Source organism: Danio rerio, chromosome 6, assembly GCF_049306965.1.
Source record: "Danio rerio strain Tuebingen ecotype United States chromosome 6, GRCz12tu, whole genome shotgun sequence".
NCBI classification, from domain to species: Eukaryota; Metazoa; Chordata; class Actinopteri; order Cypriniformes; family Danionidae; genus Danio; species Danio rerio.
Window position 1 is genome coordinate 14,175,777 of NC_133181.1, and position 24,414 is coordinate 14,200,190.

A 24,414-nucleotide genomic window follows, 5' to 3' on the forward strand; every position below is an offset into this window, starting at 1 on the left:
CGGCAGTAGCGCTGTTCTGGTCTAGAAGGCCAAATAGCGTCAAGGTGAGATTTAAATATTGCTTTTAGTGTAGACTAAAGTGTTAAAAGAGTTATGTATAGATGTTTGCTTTGTGAATAAATGCTGGCATTTTAAATGCATAGTAAACTTGGGTAATTCACTGTAACGTTCTCCCTGTCCTTGACTAAGCTAACGTTACAGTGCAGCAGTGCTAGCCTGCTAACCAGTGTGTGTACAGATTGAAATGTCAACAGTAGTGCTTTCACATGTTTAATTTGCATTTAATGAAGATGGAATCTTAACATGTTATTTTATAAATATTGTGCTTTGTTTTTTAGAGTGCAAATAATTTGTTATATTGCTGTTATACAATGTTGGCTTTTGTCATTCTAATCATGGGAATTCTTATGTCAGTGTCAGCACCATGTATTGTTTTAAATGTGATTAATTTATAATTATTAATGTAATTCTCCTACATAAGTTCTGATGATTAGGATTCTTTTTTTTTGGCTTCTTACTGCAGTGTCCTTCTATTTTAAATTACAGTGGCATGTTTATCCATAGTTAACCTAGATAATGTTCTGATCAACTTGCTTCTAATCACTTGGCATTTTCTCCTACAGCGACATGTTGCGTTTGCCAGCTGTAAGTCGGGCTTTGGCAGCTCATTCCAAGGGCTCCATTGCCACAACCAACAATGGTAATTTGCTCTATACGTCTCTTCTTTTTGCCTTTTCAAATTCAAGGTGCTGTTTTTTTTAGGAGTACTAGGCAACTTTACTCTCTTGTAAGTCTTTGCTCACATTTGTTTATTTTTACGACAGTACGGACCTCCGTCCGGGCTGCGAGCAATATGGTTGAAGTGTTTGTAGATGGTAAACCTGTCATGGTGGAGCCAGGAACCACTGTACTACAGGTAATATTACAGCTGGCATTTCTTTTGAATATTTTTTTTAATTTAGGACTACGCAATATGACTATATATAATGTTTCACACTACACATTATACAATAAAAAGTATATGTTGATTACAGTAATACTTTTTCATAATTTACATGAGTGCAATATTACATGGCGGTGTTATGTTTACATTTAGTGTTTTACTTAGCAATATTTCATTCTTTTTATTTTTGACTATAACAAGCAGCTTTTGAAAAGTGTCTTATATTTTATTAATATTAAATAATATATTTTGACATTATTAATCAAACATTTGCCCTAAAGTTCTAAATAAACTGAGAAAAATTATTGTGTAAGAGTGAGTGCATTTTTGATACTTAATACTAGGGCTGCACAATATCCGCTTGTTAAGTGGTGACGTGTTTGTGACGTATGTATACTGTTTCCAGGTTCAAGCCGCCATTCATTTGAGTGAAGAAATCATTTGTTTATTATCGTGTTTTATTCCTATCACACATTAAAGTTAATTTTACATAAAGTCATAGTGTACACAACAATCCCTGGGCTTGCTGCATAACAAATACCAAAATTTTAACAATTTATAAAACAATGAATCACTTTCTGGCCATCGGATATTAGGCATGGACATATATATTGCGATCGTGACTTTCGAAAGTATTAAATCGCTTTGTAAACGTTTATTATTACCATTTCATGTGTCTCCCCATTCAGTTGAATAGAGCGCTTGGACCTGGAAGCCGCTACGTGTGATGTCACACTTAACAAGCAGATTTGAAAAAACTGAACATTGCGACAACCAGATTTTCTGCAAGATATATTGTCATTTGAATATAGTTTAACCAGATGACTTGAGTAACTCTGTTTGGAAACTATTTATAATTTTAGGAGAGTGCATCTGCAAAAAATATACAAAATGATGATACTAAAATACGCCAAATAAAATAAAGCACAGATGAAAACAATAGAACAAAGATAAAAATGAAATCAACAGCGCTTCATAGTTTTTGGTGGAGTCTAACACAATTGAGGTTCAGAAACACAAAGATCAAATGTAAATGAACACTGTATAGTCTTCAGTTTATAAATAAACAATTCATCTTTGTTAAAGTGACAAACTTTAGTATTTCATGTGTCCAAATTGTTTAAATTTGCTTGAAATCTTACACTGGGCTTAAAATTACATTAAAACGTATTTCACACTATTAGATTTGAGTTTTTTTTATTTTCAAACATCACATTGCAGATCCTGTGATGTGACTATTGCAGATACATACATTGTGATATCGATGCTGAAACAATATATTGTGCAGCCCTACTTAATACTTTAAATAATGATACTAAATACTTTAAAATGTAGAAAAGAAATAGTTATTTACATGTGAGCTATATAGTGTAACATAGACTGTAAAATATATGGACGTAGTATCTGTGACGTCACCGATAGGTTTCTAAAGAGCGCAAAAGAAGCCACAAGTAGGCGCGGCCAACCGTCGCCATTTTGTTTGCGCGTCATCACACCCACGGAGGGATACCAAACAAGGGCAAAGAGGCGGAGAGTGAGCGGAACTACAGACACCTGCTGGCATTTAGCTTGGACCTGGTTCAGACACCTGGTTTACTTTGGGAGAACGCTTAATACTTTACCACCTGTGACTCGTTTGTATTCTGACCACTTGTGCTTGGTTGTACACTATATCAATAAAGTGTTTAGACTTTTAAAAACACTGCTGTAATACATTGAGCCACTAAACATTGTTCTTATGACGTTTTTCAACAGGAGGAAAATGCGAGTTACTTCCAAACACTTCAGATATAGTCTGTGTTAGTTACTGTAAGACTATTGATAAAATCCAGCATAACACTGTATGACAACGCTTCAGATGACTGTTCTAGAGCCTACAGCTAATCAATCTGACAGATTCTGGAGTGCATTACAGCTCTAAATATAAATATAAACGATAAATGATCTTAAATAAAACAAATAAATGTATAGAGATGGTATATAACTTTACTCACATGGGAAACGGAGGCCACGTGAATGGTTTGTGAGCACAATTAAGTTCACTAAGCATGCCATGCCATCTAATAATTGTAGGAAACAAGTACAAAAGGCAGTTGACTGTGTAAAGCCACATAAAACAACACAGAAATACGATGAATATGCCAAGATCAGTGGCTAATCTGCAGGATTCAGCTGAGGTGAGGTGACGGCAACTAAACGAGACCTAGCTGTCACTCAAGTGGCCACTCCCTTAATTATGCAAACTTAATATAACTTAATATAAAGGAAACGGATGAGTTATAAAAAAATTCACCCCCCTCACAGTTGTCATGAAGGGTAATATTAGCTGTATTAACCAAAATCTTTTTTTGTACCAGGCTGTAAACACCTTTTTTTCTGCTGTAAAGTTGGCCATTCTAACAGTGGGCTCAATTAAAATTTGCTCTATTTTGGAGCCAGGAACGGCCAGGACTAGCGGAATTTCGGATGAATTGCAGTTTTAGTTACTTCCGTATTGGCTTTTATGAGGGAGAGCGGGAGGTTGCCGCTTGTAATGTACACACACACACACACATACACACACATACACCTTATCTCAGGATATGAGATTACTTAATTGTGATATAAGTTTTTGCCTAGGTTTATGCAGTAATTGTTCATTTCATGTATTCTCACGTGCTAATTGTGTTTAGGCTTGTGAGAAAGTTGGTGTGCAGATTCCTCGTTTCTGCTATCATGATCGTCTGTCAGTGGCCGGTAACTGCCGTATGTGTCTGGTTGAGATCGAAAGAGCGCCAAAGGTAATATGCGTCATCGAACGCACTATGAGTATGACATTATTGCTCGCACATATTCAAGATTGTCATCAAAATACATTGCTTTCTCCATTTGTTCTTCATCAACAGCCTGTTGCTGCATGTGCAATGCCAGTCATGAAAGGATGGAACATTTTGACCAACTCAGAGAAAACGCGTAAAGCCAGGTTTGTGTGGTTGCCTGCTTTAAAGATATTTGCAAAACACACAGAGCTGTCAACAAATTATTAGTGTATGGTGTGAGATGGGATAATGGGCCTCCTTTAGGCCCCAATATAATTTAAGCTAAACTGCATACCGAAGAGCCTAATTAAAAGCCAAAATAAAGTTAACTTCAAGTTTTTTCAGGATTTTAAAATGGCCAAAGCAAAATCACTAGGGGTGTAACGATTTATCGTTGTACGATTTATTGCGATGCAAAAATGTCACAATATGCATCGTGGCGTTATGACGATTTCATTACGATACGACGTCCGTTTTCTCTTAATAGTTGAGCTGTTTGCACGTGAGCTACGTTCCACCTGCTGTCGCACGTGAGTTCAGATTGCAGCAGCAGTAATGTTAGCAGACAAAGATGAGTGGAGCTGAAATAGAGGATGGCCCATCAAAATCAGACGTCTGGCAACATTTCGGTTGTACAGTCATTGCTTTAGACTCGTCTGCTTTTTGACACGCATACTGGGTCAAACATCCTAAGTTTTAAAGTCTTCACAGTGATTTACATACTTTGCACAGCGACAGGGATACCTCCTAATGGTGTTTAAAGAGTCACATACTGTATTTATAAGGTACAATTCACCCTACAATATCATTCTGTCTTCATATAAGGTTCCCGCCGCAAAATCACACATGACGTGAGCTGACCGTGAGCTGTTACTACAGAGGGCGGACTTTGATAGACGCGCGCGTATGGCAAGCCGTTTTAGCATTTAAACCTTTGTTCTGACTATCCATAAATATATTTAGAGATATCTCTAATTATTCGACTAGTCAGAACGACAATTAGAGATATCTGCAATTACAATTGTACTAGTACGAAATCAGATTGGAGATATCTGCAAATATATTATGACTAGTCATATTCCTCCATTGACTTCCATTGAAAAATATTTGCAGATATCTCTAAATGAGTTTTGACTAGTCACAATTGTAATTACAGATATCTCTAAATGAATTTAATTAAATATGAATTAAATACCTGGAAATGTGGATTTTTTTTTGCACACACAAAACACGCAAGTGAACAAGCAAAGCCTTAAGCTCTTACTGTTAAATTCAATTGAATGGAAAGCTTATTTTTTTTGCACCTTTACTTAAATTTTTCCTTAATTTTGTCTCTGTCATTTCAATAATATTTTTGAGAAGTTTTTAAATTGTTTTATTTTCCAGAGACAGGCCTGTTTAATTTATTTCCTTAAAGAAGGTCAGTTTAACAAGTTGAAACAAAAGAATACATAAAAAATAGTTTACTTGGTAAAATTTGCATTTCAGTTTAATTTTCAATTTTTATTCCAAATATCGTGATACATATCGAATTGTGAACATTTTATCGTGATACACATCGTATCGTGAGCTGAGTGTATCGTTACACCCCTAGAAATCACGCATACTGTGTGATTTTGGTAACTTTACAATAAGGTTCCAATAGTTAATTTTTGTTTATATATTTAGTAACATGAATAATCATTGAACAGCAACATTTATTGTTGAAACCCTAATGTAAAGTGTGACCAAGATGTTAATTATGACTTTATTACAATATAATTAATGAATTAAAAATGTTTGATTGTCATTAAACTTCAATTTTCCCTAATTTTTATTTAAATTGAAGACATGGTTTAATAACAGCACTGTAAATGCAGATTAAAGGATTTCACTCATGTAGGTTTTAATAAATAAAAAAAAAGTCAGAAATTGTACAATTGTTGGCAAATCCATGAAAATCAAGCCAGTTTTTGGATGTCAATCTTATCCCCCAGGTCTAATTTGATATTTTAAAATGGCCAAAGCGAAGCTGGTAAACATTCTGTATGATTTTGGTCAACTTGACAACAAGGTTCCATTAGTTAATCTTTGTTTATATATTTACTAACATTAAATAATCACTGAACAGCACATTTATGACAGCATTAAACGTCTTTTGTTAACTTAGTTAATAGAAATAAAGATGTTTATTGATTGTTCTTGGTAACTCGCAGTATATTAACTAATGTTAGTAAGGAAATTTTGAATTGGGATTAAAAATGCTGTACAAGATTGTTCATGTTAGTAAATGTATAAACTAACATTAACTAATGGAACTTTGTTGTAAAGCATAACCAAAATCACATAATGTTTACCAGCTTCACTTTGGCCATTTTAAAATCCTAAAAAAAACTCTGAATTAACTTTTATTTTGGCATGATTTAGTTCTTTGGTACGCAATTTAGCTGAAATTATATTAGGGCCTAATAGAGGCACATTATCCAATCTCACATTATACACCAAAAATTTGTTGAAACCTTAATGTAAAGTAAATGAAACTAATAAAACCTTAATGTAAAGTGTGACCAAGATGTTAATTATGACTTTATTACAATACAATTAATGATTTATATTTTTCACATTGTCATTAATAATGAAATATATTCAATTGCCCTTATTTAAATTGAAGACCTAGTTTAATAACAGCACTGTATATACGTATTAAAGGGTTTCACTCATGTAGGTTTTAATAATAAAAAATAAAAGTCAGAAATTATACAAATGTCAGCTAATCCATGAAAATTTGTGCCAGGTTTTGGACGTCAATCAGGTCTAATTTAATCTTTTTAAACGGCCAAAGTGAAGCTGGTAAACATTCTGTAGGATTTTGGTTAACTGTACAACGAGGTTCCATTAGTTAATCTTCGTTTATATATTTACTAACATGAATAATCATTGAACAGCACATTTAAAACAGCATTTAATCGTCTTTGTTAACATTAGTTAATGAAAATAAAGTTGTTCATTGATTGTTCTTGGTAACTCACAGTATATTAACTAATGTTAGTAAGAGAAATGTTGAATTAGGATTAAAAAATGCTGTAAAAGATTGTTCATGTTAGCAAATGTATAAACAGACATTAACTGATGGAAGCTTGTTGTAAAATGCGTCCAATCACACGTAATGTTTACCAGCTTCACTTTGCCCATTTTAAAATCCTGAAAAAACTCTAAATTAAATTTATCTTGGCATGATTTAGTTCTTCGGTAAGTAATTTGGCTTAAATTATATTAGGGCCTAATAGAAGCACATTATCCAATCTAATAATTTGTTGAAACCTTAATATAAAGTGCGACCAATATGCTAATTATGACTTTATTACAATATAATTAATGATTTATATATTTTTTTACATTGTCATTAATAATGAAATATATTCAATTGCCCTTATTAAAATTGAAGACAGAGCTTGTTAATAACACTGTAAATGCAGATTAATGGATTTCACTCATGTAGGTCTAAATAATAAAAACTAAAAGTTAGAAATTATACAAATGTATATTTTAATGTATAAAATGTATAAACTCCCTAACTGCATCAGAACAGCAGAGTCACTCGCTATTTTCAAGAAACGACTAAAAACTCAACTATTTAGTCTCCACTTCACTTCCTAATCTGCAATTGCCTCTGAATATCACATTAACTGTACCCAAAAAAAAAAAAAAAAAAAGAAATTCTAATACTACTAATACTTTCCTTTTTAGACTTTACAGACCTGAAACTCGCCTATAGCACTTATTCATTGTTGCTCTTAGTTGTGTAAATTGCTTCCTTGTCCTCATTTGTAAGTCGCTTTGGATAAAAGCGTCTGCTAAATGACTAAATGTAAATGTAGGCTAAGCCATAAAAAATCTGTGCCAGTTTTTGGATGTCAGTCTTATCCCGCAGGTCTAATTTGATCTTTTTACTCATAAACAAAAACAATCATTTCATAAACTTCGATATACAACATAACAAAATTAACATAGATCACTATTTTACAAACGGAAAGATTTAGACTGACATCTCAAAAATGCTGATATTCAGTCAAAAGCATGTGTGAATATTAGAAATAGTGTCGCCATTTAAAAAAAAAAGCATTGAGATGTTCAGGAGAAATAAAATGGGTATTGACCTTGTTTTTCACATACGAGCAGGCGCAGCCATTGGAATCTTTTTGACTCCAGACTTCCAGTCCCATTCCCTTCCGTTGATTTTTAGATGTTAAAAACAGCTTGTTATGCTGCTTGATGTTGCAAACTGATATGTTCCTATTTTCTTATTCCACATTTTATTTATAGTCATGAGCACATGTTTGTACAGTAAGTAGTTTGACAGTTTTCTGCCGTTTATTATGCCTTGTCATTTCTCCCATAGGCAACTAAAACAATCTCAAAAACGAGCGCAGTTTCTCATTACAGAATAAGGTCAATAAAACAGAGTTTTTATCATGCGTCTCAATGCGTTTGTATTATTTTTTTGTCTTGGATAGAGAGGGAGTCATGGAGTTCTTGCTTGCCAACCACCCTCTTGACTGTCCAATCTGTGATCAGGGAGGAGAGTGTGATCTGCAGGTCAGAAAAGCACTGTTGACATTCGTCTAAGAGACTGGAAAATGGAATCATCCTTGATGCATTTCTTTAATCATCTTTTTGTTGTGCTGGATATACAGGACCAGTCGATGATGTTCGGCACAGACAGAAGCCGCTTTACTGAAGGCAAGAGGGCAGTGGAAGACAAGAACATCGGGCCGCTCATCAAAACAATCATGACTCGCTGTATACAGTGCACCCGTTGTGTTCGGTGAGTTGGAAGTCTTTCTGAAGAGTTTCTGTTGAACACAAAGGAAGATACACTGAAACAGCTATTGACTTCCGTTGTATTTTGGGTTCCTAGCATGGGTGTCAATGGCTGATGTCATCAGACATTCTTCAGAATATCTTGTTTTGTGTATAACAGAAGAAGAAAATCGCTTGAGTGGGTAAATGATTAGGAAATGTTCTTATTTTTTTGTGAATTATCCCTTTTAGCTACATTTACGGTTTAAAACTTATTACATGTGTATTAGATGGAAATCTGATCTAAATGATTGACTGTCTATACTATAATATCCCAAATGTTCAGATGTAATTTGCATGCGCTTAAAAAAATAACAGCGACTTGACATGCAATACATTATGCTGAAATTGCACTTGATTTTTACAGCTGTAGGGATGATTCTGGTATGCGCTTTTTCTCTAAACAATTAAAGAGGTGTGCAGAGTCTGCAGACCATGCTGACTTGTAATATATTATACATTTTTGCTCAACTGGCAATTTGCAACAGCACAACCTTGAATCTGTAAAGACATTCAGCATGCTTTCTACAAATAGCCCTTTGGATTTTTATTTTACTTGGCATAAAAACACACGTGCATTATGAATGCAGCTTAAAATTGATTTGTATAAATCATATTTCACGTTTGGGAATTATGATCAAATTCCAATCAAATATACACAAAGGGCTCTATTTTGACGGTCCATGCACAAAGCCCAATACACAGGGAGCAAACACTTTCAGGGTGTGTCAGAATCCACTTTTGCTAATTTAAGGACGGAAAAATCCGCTTTGCGCCAAGGCGCATGGTCTAAAAGGGTTGAGTTTATTTTCTTAATGAGTTCTAGGTGTGTTTTGAGAATAAACCAATCAGAGTCTCATCTCCCATTCCCTTTAAGAGCCAGTATTTTTTGATTATACAAGGTACAGTTGTATGCTAAAGCTAAAGTGCCTGAATTTTATCTGCGAGTATTGGGATGCTGTGTAGTTCATCGATAAAATCCTTCTAGACTTGAAATCAAGCTGCTTTGTTACTGCAGTAACCAAAGCAACACCGTTATTCCTGCTGTTTTAGGCGCCACCTGCTGGATCAGCATTTTATTCAGTATATAAATAATGTTTTAGTTTAGGATTAGTTTCTTACAATCAGTATTTAGTAAATAAAGTAAAGTAAATATGTCGCCAGTGTTACCAGTTGAAGTGGCTAAGAGGTTTTAAAATGTATTGAAAGAGTCTTAAAAAGGTCTTAAAATGTATTGAATTTCACTCTGATTCCTGTACATACTCTGTGATAATTATTATTTGATAATAAATAATAACAATAATAGTACACATGTTACATTCACACATACAGGACTGCAACACTCTTTTAGTAGATCTCATTCATTTACAATATAAGCTATTAGAATTTCCTCTCATCTTTTGCCATATAAATATCAGCATGTACTTTTGGTCCTTAAGTTTCATAATTCTCCAGTGTTTTTCTTATGGCTTATATATTGTATGTAATGCTACTTAACAAATATACAGTTGAAGTAAATGTTGCCCCCCCCTCCCCCCTCTTTCTTTTTACAATATTTCCCAAATAATGTTTAACAGAGCAAGGACATATTCACAATATGTGTGATAATAAATTTTCTTCCGGAGAAAGTCTTATTTGTTTTGTTTCGGCTAGAATAAAAGCAGTTTTTAATTTTTTATAAGCCATTTTAAGGATAAAAGTATTACCCCTTTAAGGTATACTTTTTTCGATAGTCTACAGAACAAACCATCATTATACAATAACTTGGCACTGGTCATGCATCTTTTTGTACAAAATCGAATTATTTTTATTTGTATCTTTGCAGTTTTGCCAGTGAAGTTGCTGGAGTGGAGGATCTGGGAACCACAGGACGTGGTAACGACATGCAGATTGGTACCTACGTGGAGAAGATGTTCATGTCTGAGTTGTCTGGAAACATAATCGACTTGTGTCCTGTTGGAGCACTGACATCTAAACCATATGCCTTCACTGCAAGACCCTGGGAGACCAGGTACTATCCGAGGATTGGATTGTGTGCTCTTTTGTTAAATTTTATCTTTTAGTTGTGAATTATATGATATTTTAACAGTGGGTTTGCTTACATTTTTGAGCATTTGTTTCTTTAAACATGCATTTCTCACGTGTCTACAGAAAGACCGAGTCTATCGACGTGCTGGATGCTGTTGGCTCCAACATTGTGGTGAGCACCAGAAGTGGTGAAGTCATGAGAATTCTGCCCCGCATGAATGAAGATGTCAATGAGGAATGGATATCTGACAAGACCAGGTGAGCGCATGAGCTCTTTTAAAGGGGACCTATTATAAAAAGGACACCTTTATAAGGGGTTTAAAGAAGTTTAAAGGGCCATGAAACCCCCCCGTATCAGCAGGATGTTTTCACACCTCTAGTTTGGAAAAAGTCAGGAAAGTGGGTGTGTCTAGCTTTGTTTGGGTGGGAGTGTCGGGGGAGGAAAATTGGGCAGGGTTTAAATAAAAATGGGCAGGGTTTGAATAAAAATGGGAGTTGCCATTTGAGCACGCGCTTCTGACCGAGTACAAATAAACACACACGCAGGGTAGACAGTTTGTTTAATGACGGTGGGATGTTTGATACCGCACATCGTATAAGAGAAAAAAGCTGCATTTCTCTGTAACTCAGATGCACTCAGGGGGTCAGAAAGCCGTGTGTGTGTAGACTGTCCTGTCACAAAATGCGGTGAAAATTCAACACGACGATCGGAAAAAGTTTGCTTAGTGTTCACGTGTTTACACTCAAAGAGCACCATTTACAGCGGATCTTTCAATATTGTAGTGATATTAACATACTGTAAACTAAGTAACTCAGAAGTCATTTTGACTAAGGTCTGTCTTTAAACACTGAAAGAGTACAGCTGACCATACCAACTATAACTTTGCCATCTGAATGAATAAAGAAAGGGCGCTGATCGCATACACTTACCGAATCTGTAGACAGGATAATCAACACATACTGGAGCTGCGTCTTTTTTAAAGGAGATGAGCAGCAAATCTGGATCTCACCTTAGATGAGAAATGCTCTCGGGTAAAAAATGTTCTTAACAAACGCTTTTCTGCCAAATTTGTTTATAGTGTTATTTCAACAGTTGTACTGTGCTGCTGTCAAAAACAAAAAATAACTGAAATGTTTGATTTAAAAATATATTTCAATGTTATTGACCTTATTCTTCAATGCTGAAGTGCGCTCGTTTTTGCGATTTGTGTTGGAACTTCCGATTGAGTTACCTATGGGAGAAATGACTAGGAATAATTAACGGCAGAAAACAGTCAAGACAACTCGCTCTACAAACAAGCGTTTGCATGACAATACAGACAAAGTAGAATAACATAATAAGAAAATATCAGTTTGCGACATCAAGCAGCAAAACAAGCTGTTTTTAGCATCTAAAAATGAATGGAAGAGAATGAGACCGGAAGACTTGAGGTAAAAAGATTCAAATGGCTGCTCTTGCTCATATGCGGAGAATAAGGTGAATAATGCACACTTTATCAATAAATGGTGCTTTAAAATGTCCTTGAAAGAATGTCCTTAAATCTGCTGTTTTTGAAAGAGCGGGAACCATGTCATTCGAGGGGGAAAGCCCCAACCATTAGTGACAATCGCACTTTATCTTAGGGTGCTTTCACACCTGTGATTCGATTCAGTTGTTTCAAAACAGGGATTCAAATTGTTACATTGTTGCCATAGATATATACACTAGATGTCGCCTGGCCTATTGTTGTCTATTGGACGGAATGCGTCAACAGCGCCGACATCTTGCTACAGGGTAGCGCTCCTTTGAAATGAATTCGGGACCAAGGTACAGTGGAGGACTGTGGCCATCCAAAGCCAGAGATATACACATATACACATATATTTATAATCGGGAGTTTTCCTGGATGTTAGTGTGTAATTTTTTTTTTTCTAATTACGAAAATTATAATTTTACATCACTTTTCTACATTGATGGATCAGTGACCGCACGGGCATTCCTGACAACAAGCTTGTGTTTGTGTGTACAGAAATGTACCATTCACCCTCCCTGTTAAATTTAATATAATCTGTGTCCTGAAACACACCTCCTCTCCTGCTTTCACTTCTCATACTGACGCAGAGAGAGCGATTCGTTTGTGAATGAATTCTCCGAACGACTCTTTCACTAACGTTAGCCGACAATAATACAAGTTTCTGGCAGCGCAGCATCTCGTTGTCATATTTTTTTTGCATTGTTTGCTGATTTTATTCAACAAAACTAGCATAAGCCGAGTGTTTAGTGCGAGTTGGAGCTACTTTGCCTTATGATGAATGCAGTAAGTGACTGTATTATCATCAATAACGTTACCTGTTTAGCAGAAAAATTCAGAACATTTATAAACAGAAAAAAACGTAATATTACCTATGAAATGTTCTGCCTTTGTGCTTTGTTTTCTTGTTACTACACCTGTAGACAGTGCTAAAGTCCCGCATCTTTACGTAATAACACTGTCTTGACTAGTGCGGTTGAATGACATTTGTCCTGGGAGCACTGTACCAATGTGGCGGCGCTATTGACGCATGCTGAGGGTCCCTATGCGATATCTAGTGTATATATCTATGCATTGTTGCTCTTGGAGCGGTTCGCTTTCACACTGCAAAGTTTCTAAACGGACCAAAAGAGCTAAAACAAGTCACGTGTGAGTAAACTCTCCTCACATTCCTTCCAGCCCTACTCATAATTCTCTCTTCATATAGCCGTATGTTTATTACATATCCATAAAACACTGTGATATAACTGCGCTGGGATCTGCTCCAGTGTTCGTTTCAATCGTTTTCAACCACCTCATTCAAGCGATCTCAGAGCGCGGATCCTAGTGCGATTGCTGGTTTCACATATGCTAAATGAACCACGCTAACTGGGCAAACGAGACCGGTTCCGAAACAAAAGTGTAGGTGTGAAAGCACCCTTAGACAGCTCTGAGTGAGAAGCAGCTGTCGCCATGAAAAGTTTTCACTCTGTACCTGCTGAAAACATTGTCAGCGACTAAGGCCCCGTTTAAACTAATGCGTTTTCGTTTTTTACACCATCCATCCACACTACGCCGGAGTTCTCGAGCGCCGAAAACGGGGCGTTTTGAAAACGCTAGAGAGGCCGTTTTCATTCTAAAACGCTGCTGCTCCGTTTTAGTGTGGATGAGGAAAAACTGAGACATCTGAAAACGGAGGCGGGGCTGCTGAGATTCGCTACCTAATTGGGGCTTTTGTGTCATTGCGTATCCTTCCCTTATTCGTCAAGTCCCTATCACATGACTATAACACATGGCTTTAACGCTACCGGAAGACAGTACTGTAAACAACATGGGCACAGAAAGGGAGCGTTGTTTGCACTATTGTCTGTTTTAGGCGCCATTATGCAGTGATTCATTTGTTACGTTTAGTAACAACTCAACCTCGTCGTCTGTCCACAAAAATACCTCTCTTGCTTTCTTTGCCATCGCGTTTAATGTTTAACCGGCGTTTGTTGACTAACAATAACAAAATGCCGAGCGAGATGTATGCTTTCTGTTCATACTAGAACGCACATGCCCAGAGTGAGCGAATCGTCACGTGATATACGTTTTTGGTGGCGTAGAGTGGACGGAGATATGTTCAGAGATGCTAGGTGAAACGCTAGTGTGGACGCGGATCGTTTGTGATCTAAAACGCCGTTTTAAAACTAAAACGCACTAGTGTAAACGGGGCCTAAGAGGCATTATAAAAGTTGAGGTTTAAGATGCATAATAGAACATTGTAGTCTCTTCTGAACCACTTATTTTGGCATTCACAGAAATAATGTTAGTTCTGTTTTGTAATCCACCGCTTTGCTGAAACATGAGAGAGCAGGGAGCACAATCTCATTTGAATTTAAAGTGACAGTCACCAAGTTTTGATGAAAGCCTATATGGGGCATTTTTTTAAAGAGCTGAAACTACACATACACATTCTAGGGACATCAGAGACTTATATTTTACATCTTGTAAAAAGGGGCATAATGGGACTTCTTTAATATGAAAACACCTCTGTCTTGGTTCACACACACTCATTCTTAGCCTGGTGTCACCATCTTTAAGGTTTGCTTATGATGGGCTGAAGAGGCAGCGTCTGACCCAGCCCATGGTAAGGGATGCTAGCGGGCAGCTGGTTTCCACCACCTGGGAAGATGTCCTTACGCGTGTGGCCGGAGCAGTGAGTGACTGCATATTATAAACCTGAAGCGTTCAAGAATCATTTTAGTGTGATGCACTGTTACATTTGTAGACAAAAGATTTCAGTGGTTGTGATTTATGTTTTGCAGCTCCAGGGAGTTAAAGGTTCTGAGATTGGAGCTATTGCTGGTGGGATGGTGGACGCTGAGGCACTGGTGGCTCTGAAGGACCTGCTGAACAAACTGGACAGCGAGTCTCTCTGCACTGAAGAGATCTTCCCAATGGCTGGTGCTGGGTGAGTCCTCATAAAATCTAGCCTGTCTAATTTCAGTCATAATTACTTTTTTGTTCACACTGATTTCAAGGATATACTGGTGTATACATAAAAGTAATACTATTACTGCAAACATCTATTTTGCAATTGCTCAAAGCGGTTAGTTTACCCATTTTAAATTATGTAAATTTGTTATCACTTTATTTTAAGTCACATTATATACCATTTATGTACATATGAATGAATAATTTGGTACAATGCACTTATTATGTACATACATTGTACTCATATTTAAAATGTACGTGCATGTAATTAGTTTTTGTAATTACATTTATAATTACAGTTTATCCTTACACTTTAACACACCCTTTGTCCTACTTATACCACCGAACTTGTCCCTAACCCTACACATATCCCAGCTTAAAAACCCCATAAATCTTCTGCAGTACCATATCAACACAATAAGTACACTGCACTTACTTTTAGTACACAGTAGCTAATGTGACTCAAAATAGTGTAACTGAAAATTGTCATAACTTACTCACCCTCAAGTTGTTCCAAATCCAAAAGTCTTTTGTTTACCTTCACAACACAAATAAAGGTATTTTTAATGACTAGACAATTTTGTTCCTCCATTGAATTTCTTTCACTCAATACACACGGTTGATAAAAATGTTTATCAACAGACCAAAAACACAAATCCTTTGATCAATAACTTTGATCAACTTGCATGATAAAGGCTTATTGGTTCTTGAGAGACTCAGATGTACACAGAAATAATTAGTTCTTTTTCAATACTACAATTTTTTTCCCCCACTCAACATCAAACCAGCATGCTTGAGCTTCTGTGACCAAATTTAGATGTTGTGAATATTTGCTGATCAATATTCATTATTGAGAATGTAGGCCTACAAACCTGTTCATCTTATAAACTAATCACGATTATCAAGATTATTGGATTAAACGACTCAATTTAATTTTTTTTTTATATTTTGAAGCATCATTCATGGGCGATAAGAATCCAAGATTTTATTTAAATTATCCTCATTTATTATCTGAAGATATTTAAATTTCTTGTGTGTTTGGAATGACTTGAAGATGAGTAAATGATTACAGATTATTATTATTATTATTTCAGGAAGAACTAACCCTTATGACTTATGACTAGGGCCAGACAGAATATGCTGACATTTTTTGCTATTTCTGCACAGAATTTTGGTTAAAGTTTATGCAGAATGATTTTGGGAGTATCATAACTAAAACCTCAATATATGAAATGAAAATTAATACCCTTTTAACTTGTATTTTAATGTTTACAATGCAAATCCAATTAGATCCACTTTATTTGGTAAACAAAGCAATTCTCTCATATAATATCTTCTAAAAGACAGAAAATATTACTTTACTAACTATATTGTAAATAAATCATATACATATTTTCATTATAGGCAATAATATTACTAAAATAAATTTTTTAAACTGAATAAATATAAATTTACGCACATTTACACAAGTAAATAAACAGACTCAATAATGGGCTAAAAATCTGGGGAATTCTGTGTGCAGATTCTGTGTGGGCGTACTTATGATTCCGCAGATTTCTGCAGATTTTTAGCCCATTATTAATTCTGTTTATTTACTTGAGTAAATGTGTAAATCTGAATTTATCCAGTTTGTATTCAGTAATTTATTACTTTTTATTTAATATATTAAGGTTTTAGTTATGATACTCCTCTGGATACTCCCAAAATAAATACGCAGAAATACGCAGATTTTTACCAAAATTCTCAGCAGAAATAGCAAAAAACGTCCGCAGATTCCGTCTGGCCCTGCTTATGACCAAGAATATGACATGTGCAAATAAGTAACCACTTTGCAGTCACCCAGAACACCAAAGCAACTAAATCATAAACTCAAAACACTAAAAAAAAACTCCTGCTTTTGCCTTTCAAGCTATTTTAACTTCAGCATGTAACAACAGTCATCCTTGTTGAATTATTGTCTGACTTGATTTCAGAAAGTCCTGATAGGTTTACTGATAATTGTTCCAGAAAGAAAACTGTGATCATTTACTCACCTTTGTGTCTTTCTAAACCCATTAGACTTGCGTTCATCCTTGAAATGCTAAATTAAGTTAATTTGATTGCAACCTAAAAGATTTCTCTCCATTCATTAAAGCGCAAACTTAAAAATAAGAGTGTTTATAGGGGTCATTTGATGAATAGATCTAATTTAGGCTTTTATTCACATAAAACATTCATCATCAGCACTTTAAATATGGAAAACAACAGCTTATACAGTCTTGCTTGACACCAGACACAAGAACATTTGAGTTTGGAAAAATCCAAGTGGTTTCTTCATGAATGGTGTTAAAGATAGAAAATAATGTTTGTTATGAACTTTTAATGCAGGTAAATATCTTCATTCATTGTTTGAATATTTTGGTTTCTTGTCACAATTAATGACGGACTGTTCTTTTTTTGGCGTAACTATTCCTTAAGCATTTAAACTAATTCTACTCTGTTGGCTCCTTAGATCCGACCTGCGCTCCAATTACCTCTTGAACAGCCGTATCACTGGTATTGAGGAGTGTGACCTTCTGCTACTGATTGGGACAAACCCTCGTTATGAGGCTCCTCTCTTCAATGCACGTATCCGCAAGAGGTATAGCCACTGTGTGCTATTTGCAACCGTTTTAACCAGACAACTGGGTGTCATTTCACTTCACCTTGCTGTTTTCTTTTTATACCATTATTCAGTTGGTTGCATAATGAGCTCCAAGTGGCCATGGTGGGTCATGATGTGGATCTGAGCTACTCTTACAACCATCTGGGTGAAACCACACAGGTTCTGCAGGACATTGCTGCTGGAACACATCCTTTCTGCAAGGTAGCATTATATGGTGTTGTTGAAGTTTGTCAGCGTAAAGGGTTAGTTCACTCAAAAACGCAAATTCTGCTAATTCTGAATGAACTCATGTTGTTCCAATCGCATGAGACCTTTGTTTAGCTTTAGAACTCACATTAAGATATTTTAGATAAAATCCGAGAGCGTTCATAGATGGCAACAGTCCTGAGATGCCCAGAATAGGACCCAAAAACATATTCAGAACATTCCTTCAGTGGTTCAACTGTAATCATATGAACACTTTAGAAAAAAAAAACTGTAATGGGGTTCGCACAAGGTGCTTAAAGTGCTTGAATTTGGCTTTAAGAAATTCGAGGCCTGGAATACCTGGAAAATTGGCTTGTTTTGTTGAAAAGTGCTTAAAATTAGGATTAGGAGAATTTAAATGCAATTTTCACACCGGAAAAATTCAAATGTTTGTGAACTTTTGTGACAATTTAATGCTAAAATACCCGCACAAACTACGGTGATTTGACTGACATGAAAAGTGGCCAATCACAGTCGACCTTGTCTAGTTTTGCGTGAAACATAAGGGCGGGACAAAGGCCTTTCTGTGTTGAAGTGGCAGAAAATAACAACTTAAAATCAAATGTTTTATTGGAATAATGCTTTTTGGATGTTTTGACTATAGAGATGTCTATGTTATTAACTCGAGTAATTAAACCACGGACATACTTCCTGCCATTTTGACAATCTACACACACGTTTCGCTCTCTTCTCTCCAACGGTGAGTTTACTCGCCTCAGATTTGTCACTCTTCTGAAGCCTGGTTTAATACAGTTTATGGGCTATTCTTCAACTATGGGCACTTTTAACCTTGTGAAGTTGAGTAAAAAAAACTTTCAAAAAAATGGTAACATAGCCTCATAATTTTAAACAATTTGTCTAGTTTTAAGATCTTTAAGAGGATAAATTGTTCATATTTAACATTTTTTTTTCCCATCGTGAACTGAACAAATGTGAATTTCACCACATCTTAATAGACAGCTTATTTCAAAATAAAATAAGTTGTGGCAGTCAAACATTGTCTAAGATCATTTTTATCTCTAGTTTAACCTATCTTTCCACAATATATGTAATATTTACACATTTGTCAATGAAATAAATTAGGTTGTATGCTGAATTGTACACCTGTAAACCTCTAAAATTTCATATTAATTTGGTAAAGAGCTTATTAGAAAATAAATAAACAGAATTTGTATATTTAATAGAGCACAAACTTATACATTGTAAATACACTTTTAATGTGGGATGAGAACTTTTTATATATATATTTTTTAAATGTGTGTGGTGATGGAAATGACAGTGGTTCATTAAGATACATTAATAGTTACCAGATAAATATTATTTTAAAATGTTATTTTCATTTTTGAAGCTTAAAACTCTGGGTGTGCGACAAGGTAAAAAGAGGTTGAATAATATGAAAAAATAAAATAGAAAGGTAGTACATTTTTTTTTATTTTAACAAAATTATATATATTTTTGTATAAAGGACTTAAAAGTGCACGTAGTTGAAGAATTACATATATGTCGGAGCGGGAATGCAGGTTTTGCGCAATTTTTCTTCTCTGCAAATGTCGCGAGTGCTTTATTTTAACATGAGAGCACAGTCATCTCATTAGCCACAAAAAACTGGTATGTGAGCTCTTAAATAGGATTTTTCAAATGACCTGCAAGTCCTCTCATCATCACGTGTGTGCTCAGACTGTTTACAATGACAATCTCCTAATTAATTAATTAAATTTATTAATTAAATTTAGTCAAAAAGTACTGAAAAGTGTATTATTTTAGCAGTGTAATTGTATTTTTACTTGAGTACACACTCAAAAAAAAAATTTGTTGAATGAACATGATTTAATCGTGGCACCCTTTATGCATCTAATCCAATCAAGTAAACCTGAACTGCTTTGAACATGTTGTATGAACACAAAGCACATTTGTAGATAAAACATGGTTTCAATATGTCAGTCTAACTTCTTTGCAACTAATTGACTCAAAATGTTTGTATTGTGTTATTCTAATTAAAATGATTCTAATTTACTCAATGTAACACTAAAGCTTTACTTTAACAAAATTATGTCTCGTTAAATCAGCTAGTAAATTTCTTGTTCAATATTGTTGTTTAAATTCATTCATTAATTTTCTTGTTGGCTTAGTCCCTTTATTAATCCGGGGTCGCCACAGCGGAATGAACCGCCAACTTATCCAGCAAGTTTTTTACGCAGCGGATGCCCTTCCAGCCGCAACCCATCTGGGAAACATTCACACATACACTACGGACAATTTAGCTTACCCAATTCACCTGTCCCACATGTCTTTGGACTGTGGGGGAAACCGGAGCACCCGGAGGAAACCCACGCGAAGGCAGGGAGAACATGCAAACTCCACACAGAAACGCCAACTGAGCCGAGGTTCGAACCAGCGACCCAGCAACCTTCTTGCTGTGAGGCGGACGTGCTACCCACTGCGCCACTGCCTCGCCCAGTTGCTTAAATTACATTTTTTAAATGACAATACTATGAAGCAAGATTTAAAATTAAGTAATTCAACACAAGAAGGACAGAAAACATGTTATATATATATATATATTTTTTTTATAGCCTTTAGCAGGCACCAATCACATTTAAACAAATTTCTTCTTTAATATTCTGATACAAAATGTTATATAATATCCAAAATTGTAATATGTAATATAAAATGTATAAGAAACATTTAGCCAACAAAATAACCTTGGCTCTTAAGAAAACTGATCCCCAAGCAATACCTGTAGGACGTTAACATCATTTTTTTTACCAATTGAGTTTAAACAGCTTTCTTCACTTTGGTACTCCTATTCAAAATGTAAAAGTATAAAATGTATAGGAAACATATAGCCAACAACATAACATGCATATCATTCAAGCTCTTGGGAAAACCAATTCCCAAACTGTGCCGAAAACACGCGGTGATACTTCTTCTTGTTGTTTTCGTATGGTGACATCCAAACGCACTACCGCCACCTACTGATATGTAAAGTGACTCTCCAGAGTGAGAGTTGTCGATTTGAAGCGTCTCAGTATCATTGAATGAACATGTTCTGATCAAATTCATTTGATTATTTCTTGATTCAGTTTCAAATAGCATGAATTAATCATTTAACATACGTAAACTTGATTTGTTCTTTTCAATCTGACCAATTTTTATTTTGTAAATCCAATACATGCCTAGTTGATTTTTTTGAGTGCAAATATTCTGTTCTCTTTCCATCTGTGAGAGAACAACCACAAATAAAATAATTAAATTAATAAGCACATTTAGTGTAGGTTTATTATAGTATTAATATATGATTAATTACTATATTATTATCATTATTAATGGTTTTTATTTGTATAAATCGATAGATAGTTCCAATGCAGTATTTTTATAAATTTCTGAAAAGACATTTAAGGTGTTTTACACGTTGCATGTCAGTCTTGGTTTATTATAATATTAATATATTATTCATTAATTATTATACTTATTATACATAGTAATGTTTTTTTTATCTGTATAAATTAATAGATAGTTCCTATGCATTGTTTTTATGAGTTACTGAGAATACATTTCAGGTGTTCAATACGTTGCGTTTCAGTCTTGAAAATAAAAGTAGGTGCTGGAAAAAGTGCTTAAAAGTCCTTGATTTTCATTAGGATGTGCCTGTATAAACCCTGCTGTAAACACAACTGTTTCACCAATATGTCCTCTCCTGTCCTGGGTCAGGGAACACATTTTTTTCGGGCAATACAACCGATTTTCATTAGAATGATTAGTGTGAAATGCAAATGTCATATTTCCCATAGGAAACACACTCTAATCTGATGCATAGACAGAGGATATTAAAATTGTTTTACAATAGGAGCTTGGAGCTTCATATGATTGCAGTTGAACCACTGCAGTCACAGAAAATGTTAAACATCTTCGGGCCATTGTGTTCTGTGGAGGATGAGAGAGCTCTCTGATTTCATATAAATATCTGTGTTCCAGAAATTAAAGGTCCATGAAACTCCCTCGTTTCAGCAGGGTGTTTTCACACCTCTACTTTGGAAAAAGTCAGAAAGTGGGCGTGTTCAGCTTTGTTTAGGGGGGAGTGTCTTAGAAAGTAAAGAGGCTTGGTGTGGGAGTGTCTATTTGGGCACGCTGACTTTCCGAGTCAAAACACACACCCACACAGGGGACAAAGTGACTGTGTTTACATAGACATCTGTAGTCGAATTATTTGCCAAATTATTAAATGGTGGACTTTAACTGCAGTTTGGCTCTTTTATTCAGGGAATTCATTCATGCCTTTCGCGACAAACAAAATATTTGATTCGAGGATCTGCTCTAAGCGTGTATTTTCATGCAATGTTTGATACCGCACGGCGAATGAGAGAAAAAAAAACTCAGCATTTCCCGGAAACTTAGATGCACACAGCAGGTAGTGTCAGAAAGTCGCGTGTGTTTATTCCGGTCACTAAATGCGGCGAAAATCCTACACTAGGTTAAAGTTTGGTTGTGGTGCTAACATGTTTGTACTCGGTGCAATAGTTAACTTAGTTCGATACGAACAAACTGAATAAACAAAGAGCACTGGTCGCTCACTTACCAAATCTGTAGAGATAGGACAATCACCAGCAACTAGAGCCGCGTCTTTATTAAGAGGAGACTAAAGCGAATCCGGATCTCAGCGTTTGCAGATGAGAACAGGTCTCAGGTAAACAATAATCCTCCTTAGACATGCAAGTTATTGTTGTCGAGCGTCGCGTACACTGTTAATCCATGCGTGACTCCAGCTGAGCACTCACAGAGAGAAAATGAAAACAAAACTTAACTGCAGCAAACTATAAAAGCAAAACTTCACGCTTGTTTTGCCAACACAACATGGCGTCTCTGTCGTCTAAACATTATGACAGTAATGAATATTAATGAAGTTGCACAATGGAGCGCGCTGATTGGTTTGAACCAAGCCTTACTCATGCATTAATGCATCACACTGTACGACGTAATAAGACACACTCTGGCACAGACGTCCAGTCTGCACGCTGGAATACAACACTATTATGTCATGACCGTGACGCAGCTTCAAAAATTCGTTTCAAACCGGAAGTACGAATTTGCTTGAAATAACGCAAAAACAACCAATTTACACTTTTTAGTGAAATATAGGTGTCCTAACAGTGTTTTTAGCAGTGTGGGACACATATACGACTGTCAACAGCTCAAAAAATGTGTTTCGTGACCCTTTAACAAAGGTCTCTGAGAGGTTACATTATAAGGGTGAGTAAATAATAACAGAATTTCGATTTTTGGATGAACTAATCCTTTAAACTAACTTTAACTAGCTAGTCATGCATTGTCTCCAAGCATGACATTATCAGAAATTACCTATTGAATTAGAGTTTGTATTTCAGGACCTCGGCCAAGCCAAAAAGCCTATCGTGGTGGTGGGTAGCTCTGCTCTTCAGAGGGATGATGGGGCAGCCATCTTAAAGGCTGTGTCCACAATTGCTCAAAATGCTCGGGCCAGCAGTGGTGTTGAGGAGGGATGGAAGGTTCTCAATGTACTGCACAGGTCAGCCGTTGCCTACTTTGTCTCAGTTTTGATGTTCTCTGTGATTAAAAGAATTGGGTTTGTAGACCATTTTTTTCCCACAAGATCTGATGTTATCATATACACGTTTGTAGGGTGGCCAGTCAAGTGGCAGCTCTGGACTTGGGTTATAAACCTGGTGTTGATGCCATTCGGAAGAATCCTCCCAAAGTGCTGTTTCTCCTGGGAGCTGATGCCGGATGCATCACCAGAGCAGACCTTCCTAAAGATAGCTTTATCGTTTACCAGGGTCAGTAACCACAGTTGCACTTTTTGTGTTATATGCCACCAGGGGTGCCCGAACTCGATCTTGGAGGGCCGGTGTCCTGCATATTTTAGTTCCAATTAAACACACCTGAACCAGCTAATCAAGCTCTTTCTGGGTATACAAAAACCTCCAGGCAGGTGTGTTGAAGGAAGTTGGAGCAAAAATATGTAGGACACTGGCCCTCCTCGAGTTTGGACATCCCTGAACATCAATCATATTAGTTTGGGATTAATGGTAACAAATGCTTGTCCAGGTCACCATGGTGATGTAGGTGCACCTATTGCTGATGTCATCTTGCCTGGTGCTGCGTACACTGAAAAGTTTGGCACCTACGTCAACACAGAGGGCCGTGCACAGCAGACCAGGGTGGCAGTCACCGCTCCGGGTATGGCACGTGAGGACTGGAAGATATTGCGTGCCGTTTCTGAGGTAAAATTTTTGTACTTAATAGGTATAGTTTAGGGATAGGCACTTAGGTGGTTCAAATTGTTTATTAATTTCAAGATAATCTGAAGAATGTTAGAAAAAAAAAAGCAGTCACTGACTACGTTTATTTGGACACCAATAATTTAAAGTAAGTTTCTGACTTATTTTTTAAAAAACATTTGCTATTTTTAAACCT

The 24,414-nt window shown here is 35.9% G+C and overlaps 2 protein-coding genes across 2 annotated transcripts in view; both read left to right on the forward strand.

Moving 5' to 3' along the window:
* Window positions 1-24,414, forward strand: part of asic4b (acid-sensing (proton-gated) ion channel family member 4b) — a 750,743-nt gene that overhangs the window by 267,335 nt on the left and 458,994 nt on the right. The window lies entirely within an intron of this gene.
* The window catches only part of ndufs1 (NADH:ubiquinone oxidoreductase core subunit S1), a 25,436-nt gene continuing 1,022 nt past the window's right edge, over window positions 1-24,414 (forward strand). The window contains 16 exon segments of the mRNA NM_001007765.1: window positions 1-44; window positions 624-700; window positions 825-916; window positions 3,616-3,723; window positions 3,829-3,905; window positions 8,235-8,316; window positions 8,415-8,545; window positions 10,406-10,591; window positions 10,732-10,866; window positions 14,682-14,796; window positions 14,906-15,051; window positions 17,566-17,694; window positions 17,790-17,919; window positions 23,346-23,506; window positions 23,620-23,774; window positions 24,046-24,221. Of these exon segments, the coding sequence (NP_001007766.1) occupies window positions 628-700; window positions 825-916; window positions 3,616-3,723; window positions 3,829-3,905; window positions 8,235-8,316; window positions 8,415-8,545; window positions 10,406-10,591; window positions 10,732-10,866; window positions 14,682-14,796; window positions 14,906-15,051; window positions 17,566-17,694; window positions 17,790-17,919; window positions 23,346-23,506; window positions 23,620-23,774; window positions 24,046-24,221 (1,896 nt within the window). The 5' untranslated portion in view covers window positions 1-44; window positions 624-627.